At 45.0% G+C, this 15,870-nt stretch overlaps 2 protein-coding genes across 3 annotated transcripts; one reads left to right on the top strand and one right to left on the bottom strand.

Moving 5' to 3' along the window:
- The first annotated feature begins 371 nt into the window (after window positions 1-371).
- Window positions 372-4,906, top strand: NHP2 (NHP2 ribonucleoprotein). Of its 2 annotated transcripts, XM_006884413.1 has the most exons (4): window positions 372-540; window positions 624-693; window positions 3,777-3,882; window positions 4,781-4,906. In XM_006884413.1, exons 1-4 carry the CDS (start codon window positions 381-383, stop codon window positions 4,904-4,906), a joined length of 462 nt encoding a protein of 153 aa, XP_006884475.1. In that variant the 5' UTR covers window positions 372-380. The 2 variants fall into 2 exon arrangements, with proteins under 2 accessions (XP_006884475.1, XP_006884476.1); XM_006884414.1 differs by lacking the exon at window positions 3,777-3,882 and having other exon boundaries at window positions 381-540; window positions 4,781-4,823.
- A 1,288-nt stretch (window positions 4,907-6,194) lies between these two features.
- Window positions 6,195-15,522, bottom strand: RMND5B (required for meiotic nuclear division 5 homolog B (S. cerevisiae)). Its single transcript, XM_006884412.1, has 9 exons — window positions 15,384-15,522; window positions 11,266-11,411; window positions 11,000-11,140; window positions 9,227-9,327; window positions 8,848-9,014; window positions 7,784-7,949; window positions 6,579-6,681; window positions 6,340-6,494; window positions 6,195-6,258 (listed from the first exon to the last, which is right to left on the bottom strand). The coding sequence occupies exons 1-9, from the start codon at window positions 15,520-15,522 to the stop codon at window positions 6,195-6,197; spliced, it is 1,182 nt and encodes a 393-aa protein (XP_006884474.1).
- Window positions 15,523-15,870: the final 348 nt, after the last annotated feature.

The following is a 15,870-nucleotide window of genomic DNA, read 5'->3' as shown; positions in this document are numbered from 1 at the left end:
GATTTCCTGTTCTTCCACTCAGATCGCAGGCCCCGCCCTCGGTGCGAGGAGCCCGCCCCTGGGCACGACACCCATCCCTACCCGGAGGAGGCGGGGTCTACCCCCGTCGTCCAATCCGCTCTACGGCCCCTGATCCTCACTGAGAGAGGAATGGCCCTTCCTCCTACAGCCAACACTCCGCCCCTCGGGAGCCATAATAAAGAGATTGAGCGTCACACGATTGGTCTGTGAGACTTTTTTTCCCCCCTCAAAAAGTTAGTTTCCTAATTGGTTGCAGCGCACGGCTTCACGCAGTGGTACAACCCGGAAGTACTCGCGGCAGCTGCCCGCGTGTTTTTGTCTCCCGGTAAGTCGGCGAGAATATTGGGGCGGCTGCGGACATGACCAAAATAAAGTCGGACCCAAATGAGCCGGAGGCTCCGGCAGAGACGCCCTGCGGGGAACGCACGTACCATGAACTGCTGGTCAACCTGAACCCCATCGCGCAGCCCCTAGCTTCCCGCCGCCTCACGCGGAAGCTCTACAAGTGCATCAAGAAAGGTACGGGGGTGGGGGGTGCCCGGGAGAGCGCGGACGACGGCGGGAAGGGAGAGAGACGGAGGCTCACTGTTTTGTTGTTGCAGCCGTGAAGCAAAAACAGATTCGACGCGGCGTGAAGGAGGTTCAGAAATTTATCAACAAAGGCGAAAAGGGGTAAGGTAACCTAACCTCTGTCCCCTTTCTCTGCCAGATTTTGCATTTCTAAACGGGAAACTGAGGAGGGGCTCCCTAAGAGATAGGATGTCTAAGCTTTGTATAAGAAGATAATAAAGTTATTCGTAAACTCCACTGGAGACAGATACCAGCTCGGGGACACAGTGAGCAAAGTTAATTTCAGAGAGAAGCTAACGTAGCATCCCGACTGTTAGGTTAGGTTAGTGGACTTAAAGTAGAAATCAGAGAGAACGAGAGAAAGCTTAATGCAGCTTTATTAAAGGGGGGAAAGGGGAGCTCCCGGGTGAGTTCCTCATCGTGGAGAGGCAGAATGGGAAGTCATACTGTGAATTTACTGGGAAGGATTTTTATCAACAGTCTTTTGGGAGGGACATTCCACTCTGATTTACGAGCCACCTGCTAGCTTAGACAGGCAAGGCCATTTTCTTATCTTCAACAGCAAGGCCATCAGCATTTGAGTTCTGAATTCTTCATTCTTCTCTTTGCCCAGACTAACACCGACCCCCCTGGTCATTCATTAACTGTTTATTAAAGGCTTTGTGAAGCACCCTACTAAGGATGCAATGACATTGAGCAGATGAGACACAGCCTAATTACAAATCATGATAACCACGAAGAGAAAGTGCCATTTGATTTACTTCATTTCTGCTTTCTGGTATTTTATCAAGAGTCTGAAGTTTGTATTTACCCTTTTTACCACCATTATCTCCCACTCCTGACCATAATCTACTTGAGAAGAGGGCCTTACACTGCTAGCACACTCTTAAGTGCTCAGTAAGCCTGGGGATTTGGTGCCTAACTAGGAGTCTGACCTAGTTTTGACCTCAGGAGGGAGATTGGACATGCATCCAGGAGTTTGATTTGGGCTGAAATCTGAAGACCCTGGAACTGATGGACGTTTGATGGTCCATCTGACTGGCTATCTGACTGACTGGGGCCCTGCTCCCTTGGGTGCTGATGAGCCAGGATAAGAATCTTTGGAGGCCAGGGAGGGACATTTTATTTTCTGCCTTAAGAATAGTTTTTTTCACCACAACAAGATAGGTAAACCAGTAGAAAAATGGGCATAGGATGTGCACAGACACTGCACCAAAGAAGACATTAAGATGGCCAACAAACACATGAAGAAATGTTCAAAATCCCTAGCTTTAAGAGAGATGCAAATCAAAACAACTATGAGATACCATCTCACCCCAGTAAGACTAGCAAAATAGAACAGCAAACATCAAATGCTGGCGAGGTTGTGGAGAAACTGGAACCCTTATTCTCTGTTGGTAGGAGTGTAAAATGGTGCAACCACTATGGAAGGCAGTATGGTGCTTTCTCAAAAAGTTGCAAATAGAAATACCATTTGACCCAACAGTTCCACTACTGGGAATATACCCTAAAGAAACTGTAACTGACACCCAAGCATATATATGCACACCCGTGTTTATCACAGCTTTGTTCACAATAGTAAAGAGTTGGAAACAACCTAAGTGCCCATCAACAAATGAATGGATAAAGAAGCTGTGGTATATTCACACAGTGGAATACTACGCTGATTGAAAAACAAGGAATTCATGAAATGCTCAAAATGGGTGACCCTGGAGGACATTATGCTGAAATATCTCAGACACAAAAGGACAAATACTGCATAGTGCTACTGTTGTAAAATGGGACTGACATCGGGGTTGGGGGAGACTGAGAAAGACTGGATAAATTATGCATACTGCATTGAAACAGATGAGGGAGAGAACTGTTTAAAAGGGATATGTGATTAGGTGTTACTGTCATGATAGGAGTCCAGAACAAAGGCTGCATAGTGGAGTGGATTTGGGAAGGATTGTATAACAATGAAAGAAGTTTTATTTTTCAAAGAGAAGAGCAAACTGGGGGAGAAGGGGTAGGCAGGGAGAAAAATGCAACAATGAATGGAAATCTAAAGTCTCTGTAAACTTTCATTCAAATTAATTAAAAAAAATAAGTTTTCAGTTGAAGAAAGTATTAGGTAAAAGTAGACTTAGGAAAACTCAAGATAGGAAGGAATTGAGACAGGGTAGGAAGATTTTGAATAGACTGGTGATGTAGAGAATGAAAAGGGTAGTTAAGAGGCTTTAGGCTATGGAATGAGACAGTATTGATGACTTCTGGGTTTTTACTTGCCCAGCCAAGTAGCACTGAGAGACCAACCACTCACTGAGATAGTGAACAGTGAAGGAGAGCCAGGCTTGTGTGGAACATGGTAAATGTGGTTTTAGAGTTGTTTAAGGTTCCTTTGAGATACACATCCCTGGCCTCCAGTGCTCTTCAGCAGAACTGTCAGACAAGCAGATGGCCATGTGGGCTTGGAGCTTGAGAGGGGGTAGGCTGCAGAGAACAGATTTGGGAGTTGTCAGCATATACATGGTGGTGATGTCTTGGCTGTGGACGTTTAAGCCAGGAAGAAGGGATTGGGAGAGAAGAAAAAGGCAGCTGAGGACCAGGCTCTGGGAAACAAACACCTAAAAGAGGAGAGAACAAATAGCATTTTGAACCAAGGCTTCTTCCCTTGGGTCTGCCTGTCACCCATGCTTTCTGAATTTTCAAGCCTCCTGTAGCCCTAAGAGAAATGTTTTCAGAAGGAAACTCCAGCATGCCCTAGTGCTTCCTTTTACTCAATAGAGCCCTTGGCTTTGGCATGCAGGGCTCATGTTTTGGCCCCTGCTGTTTCTGCAACCATTTCTCTCCCAGATTCTGAAGTAATCCCAAGTGGCTAACCACTCCTGTATTAGGTGATACCATTCTGCTCTCAGCCTTAAATGCATTCCCGATCCCACCTGTTGCTGATACCACTCCGTATGGTTGCTTGACAGTTATCAACCTTCAGTTCATAAATGAAGTGTGGGGTGGGGACTTTCTAAGGAGAGCGGTCCAGTTACTTTACCTTGCGCCACTCACTTTCAGAGGTCTACATCCCCACATTAGTAACTGGGCTCTCTCTGAAGGCAGAGCCATCATATTCATACCACCAATTAGGTCTAGCTCACAGTACTAGAAGGAAAGAAATACAAGCTAGAAATGACTGATTTCTTTCATTTCAGGATCATGGTTTTGGCAGGAGACACACTTCCTGTGGAGGTATACTGCCACCTTCCAGTTATGTGTGAGGACCGGAATCTGCCCTATGTTTATATCCCTTCTAAAACGGTAAGGACACAGGACCCTGGCGTTCTGGCCAGCTCTGGAGAAGGGTTACCTAGTAGGAAAGAACTTGAACTCTGAGATGACTGCAGGCCTGGGTCCATTCTTTGCTGATTCTGTTAGAGTTACAGTACTTTCTACTCTGCCTCCTTCATGTCAATTGAAAGCCTTCCTCTATGAACTACGACAGTGACAACAGAGGATCTGCACACGTTCTTTGTAAACAGAAGTAGTGTTAGAATGCATGTTCAGGGCAAGTGTTTGAGGAGCTACATTTGGAGTTAGGTCTGGGTCAAAGAGAGTAGAGGGCAGTCATGTTGAGCTCCAACCTAGATACTGGCCATGTGGTTATAGAAGCCTAGTGTTGCTTATATAGGCCTAGTGTTGTTGAACAAGATTTCAGTTTGTTGTTAGGTACCATCAAGTATAACTCATAGTGCCCGAGGTCAACAGATGTGAAACCTGTCCCATCCTGTGCCACTCTCACACTTCCTCACACACAGGACCCCATTGAGACAGTCACTGTGTCGTTCCATCTGGTCAAAGCTCTTCCTTCACTGACCCTCCACCCTTCCCAGTATCATGTCCCTCTCTAAGTTCTTAGCAACATGCCCAAAGTACATGAGGCAAAGCCTCATCATTCTTGTCTCCAAAGAGCACTGCAGCTTCACCCTCTCGAAGACATATTTGTTCTTCTGGCCATCCATGGGATGTTCAGTGCTCTTCTCCAACACCACAGCTCCAAGGCATCAATTTTTCTTCTGCCATCCAAACAATTCAAAATGTGTACACATAATGTGTACCCAGAAGAACATGCCTGATTTTTTCTTCACTGATTTGTGATTCCTGGTGTTAACAGTCATGTGGTCATTTGTACCTAAACAATGCTTTTGTTTCTGTGTAGGACCTGGGAGCAGCAGCTGGCTCCAAACGCCCCACCTGTGTGATAATGGTCAAGCCCCATGAGGAATACCAGGAGGCCTATGATGAGTGCCTTGAGGAGGTCCAAGCTCTGCCCTCACCACTTTGAAGAATCCAGGCAGCAGGCAACCTGGTACCTGCTCTAATAGCTGATGGGGGTGGAGAGCTGCGGCAGCAGGCCAAAGAACTGCCCACACACTCAGTATCTCCCTGAGTGCCGGAGGCAGCTCAAGCAGCTATTTGATGAGGCTAAAGCCGGCATCTTCTCAATCAGCACCATTTCCTGGTGTGTGTACATGAAGACAGTTCCAAGAATTTGGTGTGGGGGAAGTAAATGCAAAGACTGAAATGTGAGTCTGTGGGTGTTTTTATGTGTCAGTTTAGCAAGCCAAGAAATTGGTGGGCAGGAATGAGGGGAAGCGGGTGTTCTCACCAGAGACCCCAAAGGAGTCCAAGAGCATTTACCATTCAGTTCAACTACTCAAGGTGAGGTGCTTGGGTTCAAGCTGAGAGTGGACTCCTTGCTGCCCTCCCAGTGCGCTGAACTCCCACTTTCCAAGTGTGGTGCTGAAAGCTACAGCCTAAGGCAGCAGACCCTATGCTGGAGGAGTCCCTCATTCTTCATTTCTTCTTCCTCTAGGAAGCTCAAATGTCATTAAGAAACTTAAGAACATGTATCCACCCACACTGTAATTTTAAATAGGGATATGAAGTTAAATAAAAAACCACAGGGGCCATCATTGCTATCAGCATAAGAACCCCGAATAATCAATAACCCATTCTGATCTCAATTTATTGTCAAAGCCCTCAGGTACCTTAGAATAAACGGAAGAGAGTCTGGGCCTGATAGTCATATCTTCTTTGAACTCCAGCCACTCTTCTCTGACCCCACAATGCCAGCCATCACATTTTCCTAAATCTATATATGTAGAAGCACCTTGCTCTGTATCTCACATCTCCCAAGTTTTTCCTTAAAGACAGCCATGCCAGGATAATTCTGAAGTAATCGTTTGGTAAATGAATGTTAAGGAGAAGGGCTGTGAATATATTTACTCAAAGTTAGAAAACAATGACATTCAGCTTTCACTTGGACTATTTACAGTGGAGATGGATATAGTACTGTACAGTAGGAAGAGGTGGCCACAACTGGGTCCCTGTGGGCTGCAGGCTGGGAGTGGATGTGGCTCAGGGTAGGGATGGAAAGACAGCTGCTACTGAGCCAGCATTTCTTCTCTACTAGAAGAACCTGCTACTCTGTACAAAGTGGTCCACCTTCCTCTTCGACCCCTTCCTAAAGGAGCTCTTAGCCAACGGCTCTGAAATGAACACAAACCAGTGAAGCCAACCACCCAACTCAAGGGTGAGAGACCTTTCAACAAAGTTCCTTCTGGGTAGGATCAGAAGATGATGCGTTTCCCATCTGCAGGATTCTGCTCCATGGGACAGTAGGGACACTTTAACCTGCAAAAAGAAGAGAATCAAGGAGGTCTCTGGGACCAAACAGGACACAATCCAAGGTAGAGTCCACCCTGGGGCACTTACTTTCCTCCATTAATGAGTTTGTTGAGTGCATCTCGGGAGATCACATGGCCGCAAATGAGCTTAATGGGAGGGTTGGAATCTGTTGTCTGCTGCCGGAGGATGGGACAAGCAAACACTGAGTGGTACCAGCACTTCATTCCTAGTTCAATTTCAATCTGGAGAAGCCAAGAATAGAAGAGTCCCACATCTTGTCCTATCTTTGCTGGGCCCCTTTGGCCCCCACCTCCACCATGCCTCACCGGCAACTCATCCTTGTGACTCCAGACCCCGGTGCACTGCCTCTGTTCAATCACAGCTTTGATGTTCATCAGCACAGGCAGGGCCACACAACCAGAGGCAAAGCTGCCGGACAAAGAACGGGCTGGGTCAGCTTGGCTCTCAGGAGCGCAGCAGACAGATGCGAAAGGATCAACATGCCCTGTCACGAACAGGTTACTCGGGCCTGAGGTCCAGAGTGGTCTAAGGGCAAATTGGTCTTTGAAAAATCTCATTATCACCTTAAAAAGTGCCACATAATTAGTTATGTATATTCAGTTACATAGTAATTTTAATGCACCATGAAATCTGAGCACCTACATGAAAAAAGGAAAATGCAGGAGCAGGTGTTTGCTCATCCAAAATATATAAAAAAAATCCTTGATGGGACAGGTCTAGCCTGCCTGTAGCACCTACCCACTGCTGTCAATTTGAACGTGTACTAGAGCACTCAGGAATCGGGAGGGAAGTAGTGGAGATGGGGACGGGACCTGCTGACAGGAATAAATGGTAAATACCCTGCAGGGCATAGGACGGCGAGTCTAATGTGCCATTCTATAGCCTGAATGCATGTTAATAAAAGAGTTGAAGCTCATCGTACTGGGGTGTGGTATTGGATTCCAAAGTCTCTAAAATTACCCCAAGGTAGACATCCACTGCGGTGCAGTATTTGACTGTGTGGTCAGGTCTAATTGCCCTTCATTACCCCTTAAATTTCAGGCAAGTTAGTCCTTGTTCCCCATCTGTAAAATGAGGATAATTGTGCCTCTCACTCCTGGAGTCACTAATGAAGTTGTGAGAGAAGAGTAATGTAAAAAAGCCTTCAAGCTACAGTTCAAAATACTAGTCACTCCTCCCAAGTCTTCCCTGAAGGAGAGTGGCACTTTTGAAAGAAGCAGTGTAAAGACAGGGCGTGCTACAGGAGAGTCTCACCCAGGGATCCAGCGTGAGATGTAGGAGCCTACTCTTAAAAAGAGAACCATGGCTTACCACTGGCTACAGCTCGTCCTCATTCCAGCTTTTTTGTCTATAAAAACCTGTCAGTTCTAGTGTGAAGGATGACAATTGAGAGCGCAAGTGGGCCAGTAAGAACACCTAGCACCATACTGGCACACAGCAGGGTGTCTGTAAAATTCCACTTCTCTTTGTACCCTCCCATTTTTGTTGTCCCCAGAGGGTTGGGTTGTACCTGACGCTGAGGGGGGACTCTACAGAAAGCCCCAGCAGGGAACAAGCATCCCGGGTGAAGGTCTCACAGATCTCGGCCCAATGGCTGTTATCCAGAAGGTGGCAGTAGGGCGACTTCTCCAAGCCCAGCCGCAAGTACACTAGGCTGCCCATCATCACCTGGATCTCTACAAGGCAACCAAGGTGGCAACTCAGGCTGGGGCCTAGGAGCCAGCCTTTTCAGCTCGGGTTAGGGCCTCTCTGCTGAGGGGCAGCAAGGCTGGGATTACAGTACTCTCAGGTAAAACAGGTGTCCCCAAAAATCCAGTGGACAGAGGCTTTCTCACTTCTAGACAGAGAAGCCCCATGGATACCCTTAGTAGCCGGCACATATGGGACAAAGACAGGCATTAAGCAACAGAATCCTGCAGGGAGGTGAGCCCCTTCTCAGGTCTCCATCCTGATTAAGTACCAGGCTAGCACTCAAGTTTTTTTTTTTCTGTCCTCCATTGCAAGCTATTTTTAGCAGAGCAGACCTGAGTCAGCACTTTTCAGGAGACAGCAGTCTCTAAAAATTTACGGACTTTCACGTGGTTTTCATACATAGTTTTAAATGAAAGTAATAAGAGTAAAGAAAAATGTTAGTGACTGAGTGATTACTACTGATGAAACTTAAATGTCAGGTTTAAGACATCTGGGTATCAAGGAAGAGGGCTGAGGAGAATGGTTCAGAGGAGGTACTTGAGCTGAGTCTAAGGAAATGGGCAGGTACTTTCTAGGTAGGGAAAAACATACTAAAGTCAAGTGGCAGGAAAGTCTGGGCTCCAGGAAAAGACAGCTGGGTGTGTGTATGTGGCAAGGCACTGGGATAGGGGTAGTTGAAGAGTAAGCCAGAAACATGGCAGAGGTAGATAAGGAAAGAGCTTACATGCACTCTGCAGACCATGAGGGGCCAAGGCGTTTCCAGTTGGGACAGCATCTCAGTAACCATAACTCCACATGGGAGCAGGGACAGGATGGTAACCCAACAAACCTGCCAGAGCTGGTAGCTTCAATCTCTGCACCCACACTTGTCCAGACACCTACCACGTTGGTGCAGCCGAGCAAAGGGCTGGAAGTGCCGGGCATAGCTGAGGGCCTCTAGCTGCTTCTCAGGGCCACCAGCCAGGAGGCGGATGAAGTGCAGGCGGTGTAGTTTGAATTCGAGGGAGCTGTTGAGCTCCAACAGGCGCTGCCTATGAGAGATGGCCCATCTGGGAAGAAAACAGGCCAGTTTAGAGCTGGTGACAGAACCAGGACCTGTGGGGTAGGCTTCCAAAGGCTTTCTGAGGCCTTGGAAGCTGGTCAGGTAACATCTGGGTGAAATGAAGAGCACAAGCCTGGCCCTGGGATCAGGGCACAGCAGGAAAGGCAGGAGGCAATTCTCTGGACAGCAGCCACTGGCCCACCCCAAGGGCCTCCTTACTCCAAGGCAGGGCCCAGGTCTTGTTCATGCAGAGCTTCCAGGATTCTATTCAGCTCCAAGAAAGGTTGCTTGAAGTCCAAATCCACATTCAGCGTTGATTCCTATAGGGACACAGACCCTATCACTGATCAACAGTGTCTCCAGAATTTTCTGTTTTACATGTGATAAGTCCTCATCCTCCAAGATAGTTTGGAGAAGGCAGGATTTCTATCAAGATCCGATTCATTCCCATTTAGTTTTGAGGAGGCAAAAGGCTGCAGGCTGAACTTCCCTGAATGTGATCCACAGTCTACCCATCAATGCAGTGCTAAGAAGAGGTTCAGACCCTGAACTGAGGAACATGCTGAGAAAATTACACCTCCTTCAGTCCCTTACCAATCTTCATGATCACATTAGGGGGAAGTTTCACTTCGCTTTTGTGAGGGGATTTTTGTTTTGTTTTTAAATTAAAGGGATAATAAAGAGGTATTTTTAGTATCAGGCCTGGACTTGGGACTTTGGCTGGCCATTAACTCCAACCAGCAATTAATAACAACTCTGTTTTCATTATATATACATGAGAGAGAGAGCACGCTCATGTGCGAGCATCTATATTGCTGTGCATCTGAGAGCTGGAGAGTGAATAAGGATAACAGAAGAATAACTGATGCCTTTGAGCTGTGGTGTTGGAGAATCTGTGCACTGAACATCTATCTCATAGTGAACCAAAAGAACAGACAGGAGAGGGTGTAGCCAGAGTGCTCTTTGGAGGTAAAGATAATGAGGGTTTGCCTCACACACTTTGGGCATATTGCTAGGAGGGGCTATTCCTTGGAAAGGGACATGATACTAGGAAGGGTAGAGGGTCGGCAAAGGAAAGGAGTCTTAGACCCTTAACCAGCTGGCAAAAAGAGATTAATTTTCTTCTGAAAATAAACATTTAAAGAATACAGGGACTACACTGAAATTAAGGAACACTTAAATCTAAAATCTATCGTCTAGAAATACCTTTTAAGGCTTTAAGTAGAACTATCCTACAAAAGTCATATTAAATGAAACAAGGTAGCTCATTTAACAAGGAATGTTCACCTTGAGCACTGTGGTCTTTTTTTAAAAAAAATTTATTATTTTTTTGTGTGTACCGTCAAATCAGATCTGACTGGTACAGGAGATTGTCCCTCCTTCTCCAGTAGAGCATCTGGTGGATTCAAACAGTACACCTCTGGGATTGCAGTGTGGCTTCTTGCCACTAGGCCACCAGAGCTCCCTGAGCAGTGTGGTCTTTTAAACAATTACCTGTGTGGTTAAATGAACAATAATAACTCTAAAACATAAGAACTTATAAAGGCAGAATCCAAGTTAAGAGTGGTGAAACAATGGAGGCAGAGTTAGAAAGAATGTAATCTAATACGAAGCATGAAAACACTGCCAACAGATTGAACATGTATAAACTACTGACAGTTTTGTGTGTATATTTTCACTAAAAAAAGATGTCTTCCATACAGGACATCTATGTTTGATTACTGACCAATGCACCTCATGCCCACTTAGCCCCCCATCTTTCAGGAAAAGTTCCTGTGTTGCATAAGGCTGAACCTTTAAGACTAAGGTAGCCTAGGAAGAAAGACCTGGTATGAAATCTTACGGATCAAAATGGTCCTGTCTTACTAAGCAGGAGGTAACGAAGAGTAGGAGACGAACTTGATGGTAGCTAACCAAAACAATTTAAAGAAAATTATCAAATACAGCCAACACAAGCAGGTCCTCTCAGCATCTCCCCTGGCCCAGCATTACCTGGCACAGCTCCTCGGCAACACTGAGCATGCCCTGCTGGTACAGGTGCTCCACGATGGCCATCTGCAGGATCTGCTGCTGCTTCTCCCGAGAGTCCCACACAGCGTCCGAGACTACACCGCAAATCTCAGAGTCAAAGTTCTAACAAAGATGAGAGACAGGGCCCTGTGACTGGGTTGCTCACGTCTGCCTGCCTACCGTGGCCTCGCTCTAGGACAGCTTCCCCCTCTCCCCTGAGCCCAGGTTTGGGCTGTCCACATGCTCACCCTGTCTATGGCTTTGCCCACACGGGACACACTGCTGTGAATGTCCTTGTGATCAGAAGCCAGTTTCTGCACAGTGTCTTTGATCTTCCGGCAACACTGAGACATCACCAGAGAGAGGGTGGCTGAAAGAGGTGTCCCCTGGAGAGCTGCAGAGAAATGCTGGCACTGAGTCAAGACATAGGGGAAGCAAAACTGAGCACCTGTTTCCCGATCAGGCCCTATCTCTGTGTCCTCTAGCAGCCTCAACAGTGAAATATTTAGAATGGGTTCTATTCTGAGTCCTGCTATTTCCTAACTGCATGACTGAAGACAACTGAGTTCTTGCTGCACCCTTATTTCCTCATCTGTAGATAACCAAAACAACTCCAAATTTGCTACCTTCAAGTCAATTCCAACTCACGGTGGCCCTCTATGGGGTTCCCAAGATTGTTAATATAGGAGGGGATGGTCTAACTTGCTCCCACAGAGTGACTGGGATTTGAACCACTGAACTTTAGGTTAGCAGCTTGACATGTTACATACTGTGTCACCAGGGCTTTTTGGGGGTAATAGTACCAGCCTTGTGGATTGTTCGGATGGTGTGAAACAAATTCTGGTGGCACAAAAGGTTAACACTTAACTACTAACTAAAAGGCTGGAGGCTTAGTGTCATTTAGAAGTGCGTCTGAGACCGATCTGCGGTCACCATCAGCTGAAACTGACTTGATGGCAACTTTTCTGTTGTTGCTGATAAGTTTAGTGATGTGACGTCAGTGAGATTCAGTGATAGGATTCTTGCCTTCCATGCACCTCACGGATCGCCATCATGGGTCTGTCAGTGGAGGCTTGGATGTTGTTCAACAGGCTTCAGTGATACTTTCAGACTGTGAGAGATTAGAAAGAAAGACCTGGCAATCTACCGGGATCACAATGGTCTGATCCCACTGTGCACTGAGTGGCCATGTGACAGAGGCCACCTCAACAGTAGCTAACAACAATGAGGGTTAATATTTCAAATAGTTCAACTCATTTAATTCTCACCACACACCATGTAGTGGATATTCTTAGTATCCCAGTTCTCTAGCTGAGGAGACTGAAGTACCATGATTTCTAAACTTATCTTGGACATTAGCAGCTGAACTGATTAATATTACTTTGAGTGAGATAATGTATGTGCAAGGTTTGACTCATAAAGCACTGACCCCACATCACTACCTTTTACTAACCAGAGGACACAAGAAAGGCCAGGGGCTTTCAGGGAAGCTCAGAGACATTTCTGGCTCAGGAGGCCAGGCCTACACAGTGACCTGAACCCCCAAGATTAGGCGGGAGGAGCACATGGGGCCTAGAAGAAAAGAGGGAGACAGAGCAGCCCGTCCATACTTCAGTGCAGCACCATTGCCTCCTTCAGATGACAGGACGTCGGCACAGAGATGGACACTAACTCAAGAGGGCAAGTGAGTATGTTGGCTCCACGACCAGAAGCCCTGGAAGAAATGTTCTTTCAGCAAGAGCTGCTAGAGCACCATGGATACCTTGAAGATCTGAATGGAGCCTCATAACTGAGCAAAAGGACACTCATTTATGTGAGCCAGTGAATCCAATTTCGTGTTTAAGCCAAAGTAAGCTGGGTTGCTGTCACTGAATGACTTCTGACAAATTCAAACTGGAGATACTGATCAGCCACCACCTATTCAAGGGAGGCAGAGGAAAAATCCCACCACCTTGTACTCTCAGCATCAGCACTGCCCCGCCAAGACTCTAGCTTCAAAAATACACTGTAGCCAAAGTACAGTGTCATCTATTAACCAAGGGCACAGATAGCTGCAAATGAGTGCTTCCAACCAGCAAGAGAAACTTAAAAGCACAGAAACTTGAGTAACGATTGCAGCATGCACAATGTTACATACAGTGGAACAATGGACAGACATTAGCAAAAATGAGGCAAAACTCTATGCACCCCCTAAAACACATTTTTAGGGGAAAAGTTTGTCAAGGTGCAGGTAAGTATCTATTTTATACATCAGCATTACAACGATTAGATGAACTTTAGGGGGCAGCGAGTTTATATTAATGGGAGAGCTACAGCATAGAAAATGTAGGTGAGAATCGCTGTACAGCTTGAACATAACCAATATACAAACTGTACATGTAAAAATTGCTGAAATTTTGGATACTCTCCTTAGCCCATTCTCAATAAATAAAAGGTGTGTGACAAAGGTACCCACGTGTACCATATGTGTGTGCACAGATACTGTCTGTTAAAGCACCTGAAAATGGGAGAGAAGAATGACTTTTAGGAATTGGGAGTCAAGGGTAAAAGAGATAATCACTTTTCATTGTAACAGTTTTTAAAATTGATGCTTTTTCTATGTGCATACACTCTTTACAAAGAAATAGTAAAAATAAAGCTAGGAGATTTGCTTTTTCTCAGCAGTTTTGGGTACGGAAATGGCTGAAAAACATTTCCTATGCAATAAAGAAATTGAGCAAATGAGAATATTGAGTATACTGAGTGCCACATTTCATACTGTTTTGAAGGGTGAGAACTATGAAATGAGGGACATATAGGAAGCATTTACTGGTACAGGACTGGAGATATCAGTGCAAACTCATGGTTTGAAATTAATAGTTAAGTAGAAAGAAAGAAGTCTGTTAGTTTAAAGGACATCAAAATGATGATATCCCAGTAACAACCCAGATCTTGGTTTCCAAATATCACTCCCCAGTAAAAGAATCCCAGCATTCCTTGGAGAAAGGAACAAACAAAGAAAATAAACAAAGGCTTTAACAAGAACCACCACAACAACAAAAATTTGGGAACAAGTTAAAAGGACAAAGAAAGGGAACGAAGAGTCTTTATAAAACAACATCTCTACATGTAAAAGACATTTTACCCTAGAAGATTCAAAATGGGGAGGGGGGGGCATGTGAAACAAAACTTAAAAAACAAAACATTTGAACATGAAAATAAATGACAGTTCAAAGGGAGCTCTTGTGGCCTAGTGGCAAGAAGCTGCACTGCAACCCCAGAGGTATGCAGTTTGAGTCCACCAGATGCTCTGCTGGAGAATGAGGGGCAAAATCTCCTCCTGTACCAGTCAGATCCAATTTGACAGTACACATAAAAAGTAATAAAATAAAACTTTTTTAAAAAAGAAAATAAATTACAAGTTCAATGGATTCTATAACTCAGTGAATAAAATAAAAATGTGCAAGTGTGAACTGATAATAAATGGGAAGGTTCTTCCTCACAACAGAATGTGGTTCTACTTAATGTAGAAGGAAAGTTCGAACAGTAAAAAAAAAAAAGAAAAAAGAAAAAATTCACCATGTTGCAACCAGCATAGTATTATCTGATTCCAGCATGAATCATCATGAATGTAAAAACCAGTGGGTTGAAGTTTAATGATTAACAAGATGTTTATATACTCTCAATGCATCTTCCTACAAACTACTTAATAATTACAAAGAAAAGAAAGCAGCAGCTTTATGGTAGGAAGCCTGGCAGATACCACCTTAATCAAGTGATCAAAGTTAACAAGGCCAATAATGGAATAAGGCACCAGCACGAGCCTCCTATTATGATGAACTGTGAACATGTGCCTCCTATTATGATGAACTGTGAACATGTGCCTCCTATTATGATGAACTGAGAACATGTAACAATTACTTCCATCAAAAAAGACAAAACCTGTATCTAATGAGGAATCATCAAACAAGTCTAAATTCAGAGTCAATCTGCAAAATAATTTACTTGAATGCTTCAAAATGTCAGTCACAAAATACAAAGGAGAAGAGGTAATTTCTTAGATTAAAAAACTAGAAAGACACATACAGCACATGATCCTGAACTGGATTCTAGACTAATAATGTTTTATTTCCTGAACTTGACGTTAAGTGTAAATTATGTTTAAAAAAGTTTTAAAAAGTAAAATATTGGGACAATTATTAATTTTGCTAGGCTTTTGAAATAGCTCAAAGACTTCCATTACTCCGCTTCGAGGAAGCCCAGTGATCTATGTACTAATGTCCTGGCTATTATCCTTCCAGAACCCTATCTTTAGGTGGCCTCTGGGTCTGCAGGGTGCACTAGGCAGTCATTGGGGAGAGGGAACCTTTCATGGGTGGACACCCACCTGCGCTGGCCAGCTCAGTTCTCAGCTGGCCCACGTAATGCAGCAGCTCCTCCAGGCTCTGCTCACAGTGCTGCCCATAGGTGAGGAACTTCTGTAGAACCTTGTCCAGCTCTCTCTCCACACAAGCACACTGCTCCATGGTGGCCGCGGCCTGGAAAGCAGGAGAAAGCTGTGTGAGGTCACACTGGATCAATCAGGCACAGTGGAGAGGGCTCTCTCAGATGATCTCACCATGCCCATATATCAATGTAAATGTCCTTGCTTAAAACTTCTGTTCATAGTTTCTCATCAGGCTAGGATGAAGGCAGGTTTGGGCTTTTTCTGAATCATGGTGAGAAAAGTACTCTCTTTTCAACCAGTAATTTTTGTTCATTTCCTCTTTTAATCAGAAGAGAGAAGACTCAGCAAGGCAACATGATCTACTAGGCAGCAGGAACAATGCATGTTTCCATATATTTATTCTATGGTCACTTTCTCTTAAAGTATA

Source organism: Elephantulus edwardii, unplaced genomic scaffold, assembly GCF_000299155.1.
Source record: "Elephantulus edwardii isolate Elephantulus edwardi_28Jun2011 unplaced genomic scaffold, EleEdw1.0 scaffold00033, whole genome shotgun sequence".
Taxonomy (NCBI): domain Eukaryota; kingdom Metazoa; phylum Chordata; class Mammalia; order Macroscelidea; family Macroscelididae; genus Elephantulus; species Elephantulus edwardii.
Note: the sequence above shows the minus strand (reverse complement) of the source record. Positions and strands in the feature narration are given on the sequence as shown.

Coding starts and splice junctions, on each gene's coding strand:
- NHP2 (XM_006884413.1), top strand. CDS start 381: ATGACCAAAATAAAGTCGGACCCAAATGAGCCGGAGGCTCCGGCAGAG. Junction 694..3,776: donor ATCAACAAAGGCGAAAAGGG/GTAAGGTAACCT, acceptor CTTTCATTTCAG/GATCATGGTTTTGGCAGGAG. Junction 3,883..4,780: donor TTTATATCCCTTCTAAAACG/GTAAGGACACAG, acceptor GTTTCTGTGTAG/GACCTGGGAGCAGCAGCTGG.
- RMND5B (XM_006884412.1), bottom strand. CDS start 15,522: ATGGAGCAGTGTGCTTGTGTGGAGAGAGAGCTGGACAAGGTTCTACAG. Junction 9,015..9,226: donor GACCTGGGCCCTGCCTTGGA/GTAAGGAGGCCC, acceptor TTTTCTTCCCAG/ATGGGCCATCTCTCATAGGC. Junction 7,950..8,847: donor TGCTCGGCTGCACCAACGTG/GTAGGTGTCTGG, acceptor GTTGCCTTGTAG/AGATCCAGGTGATGATGGGC.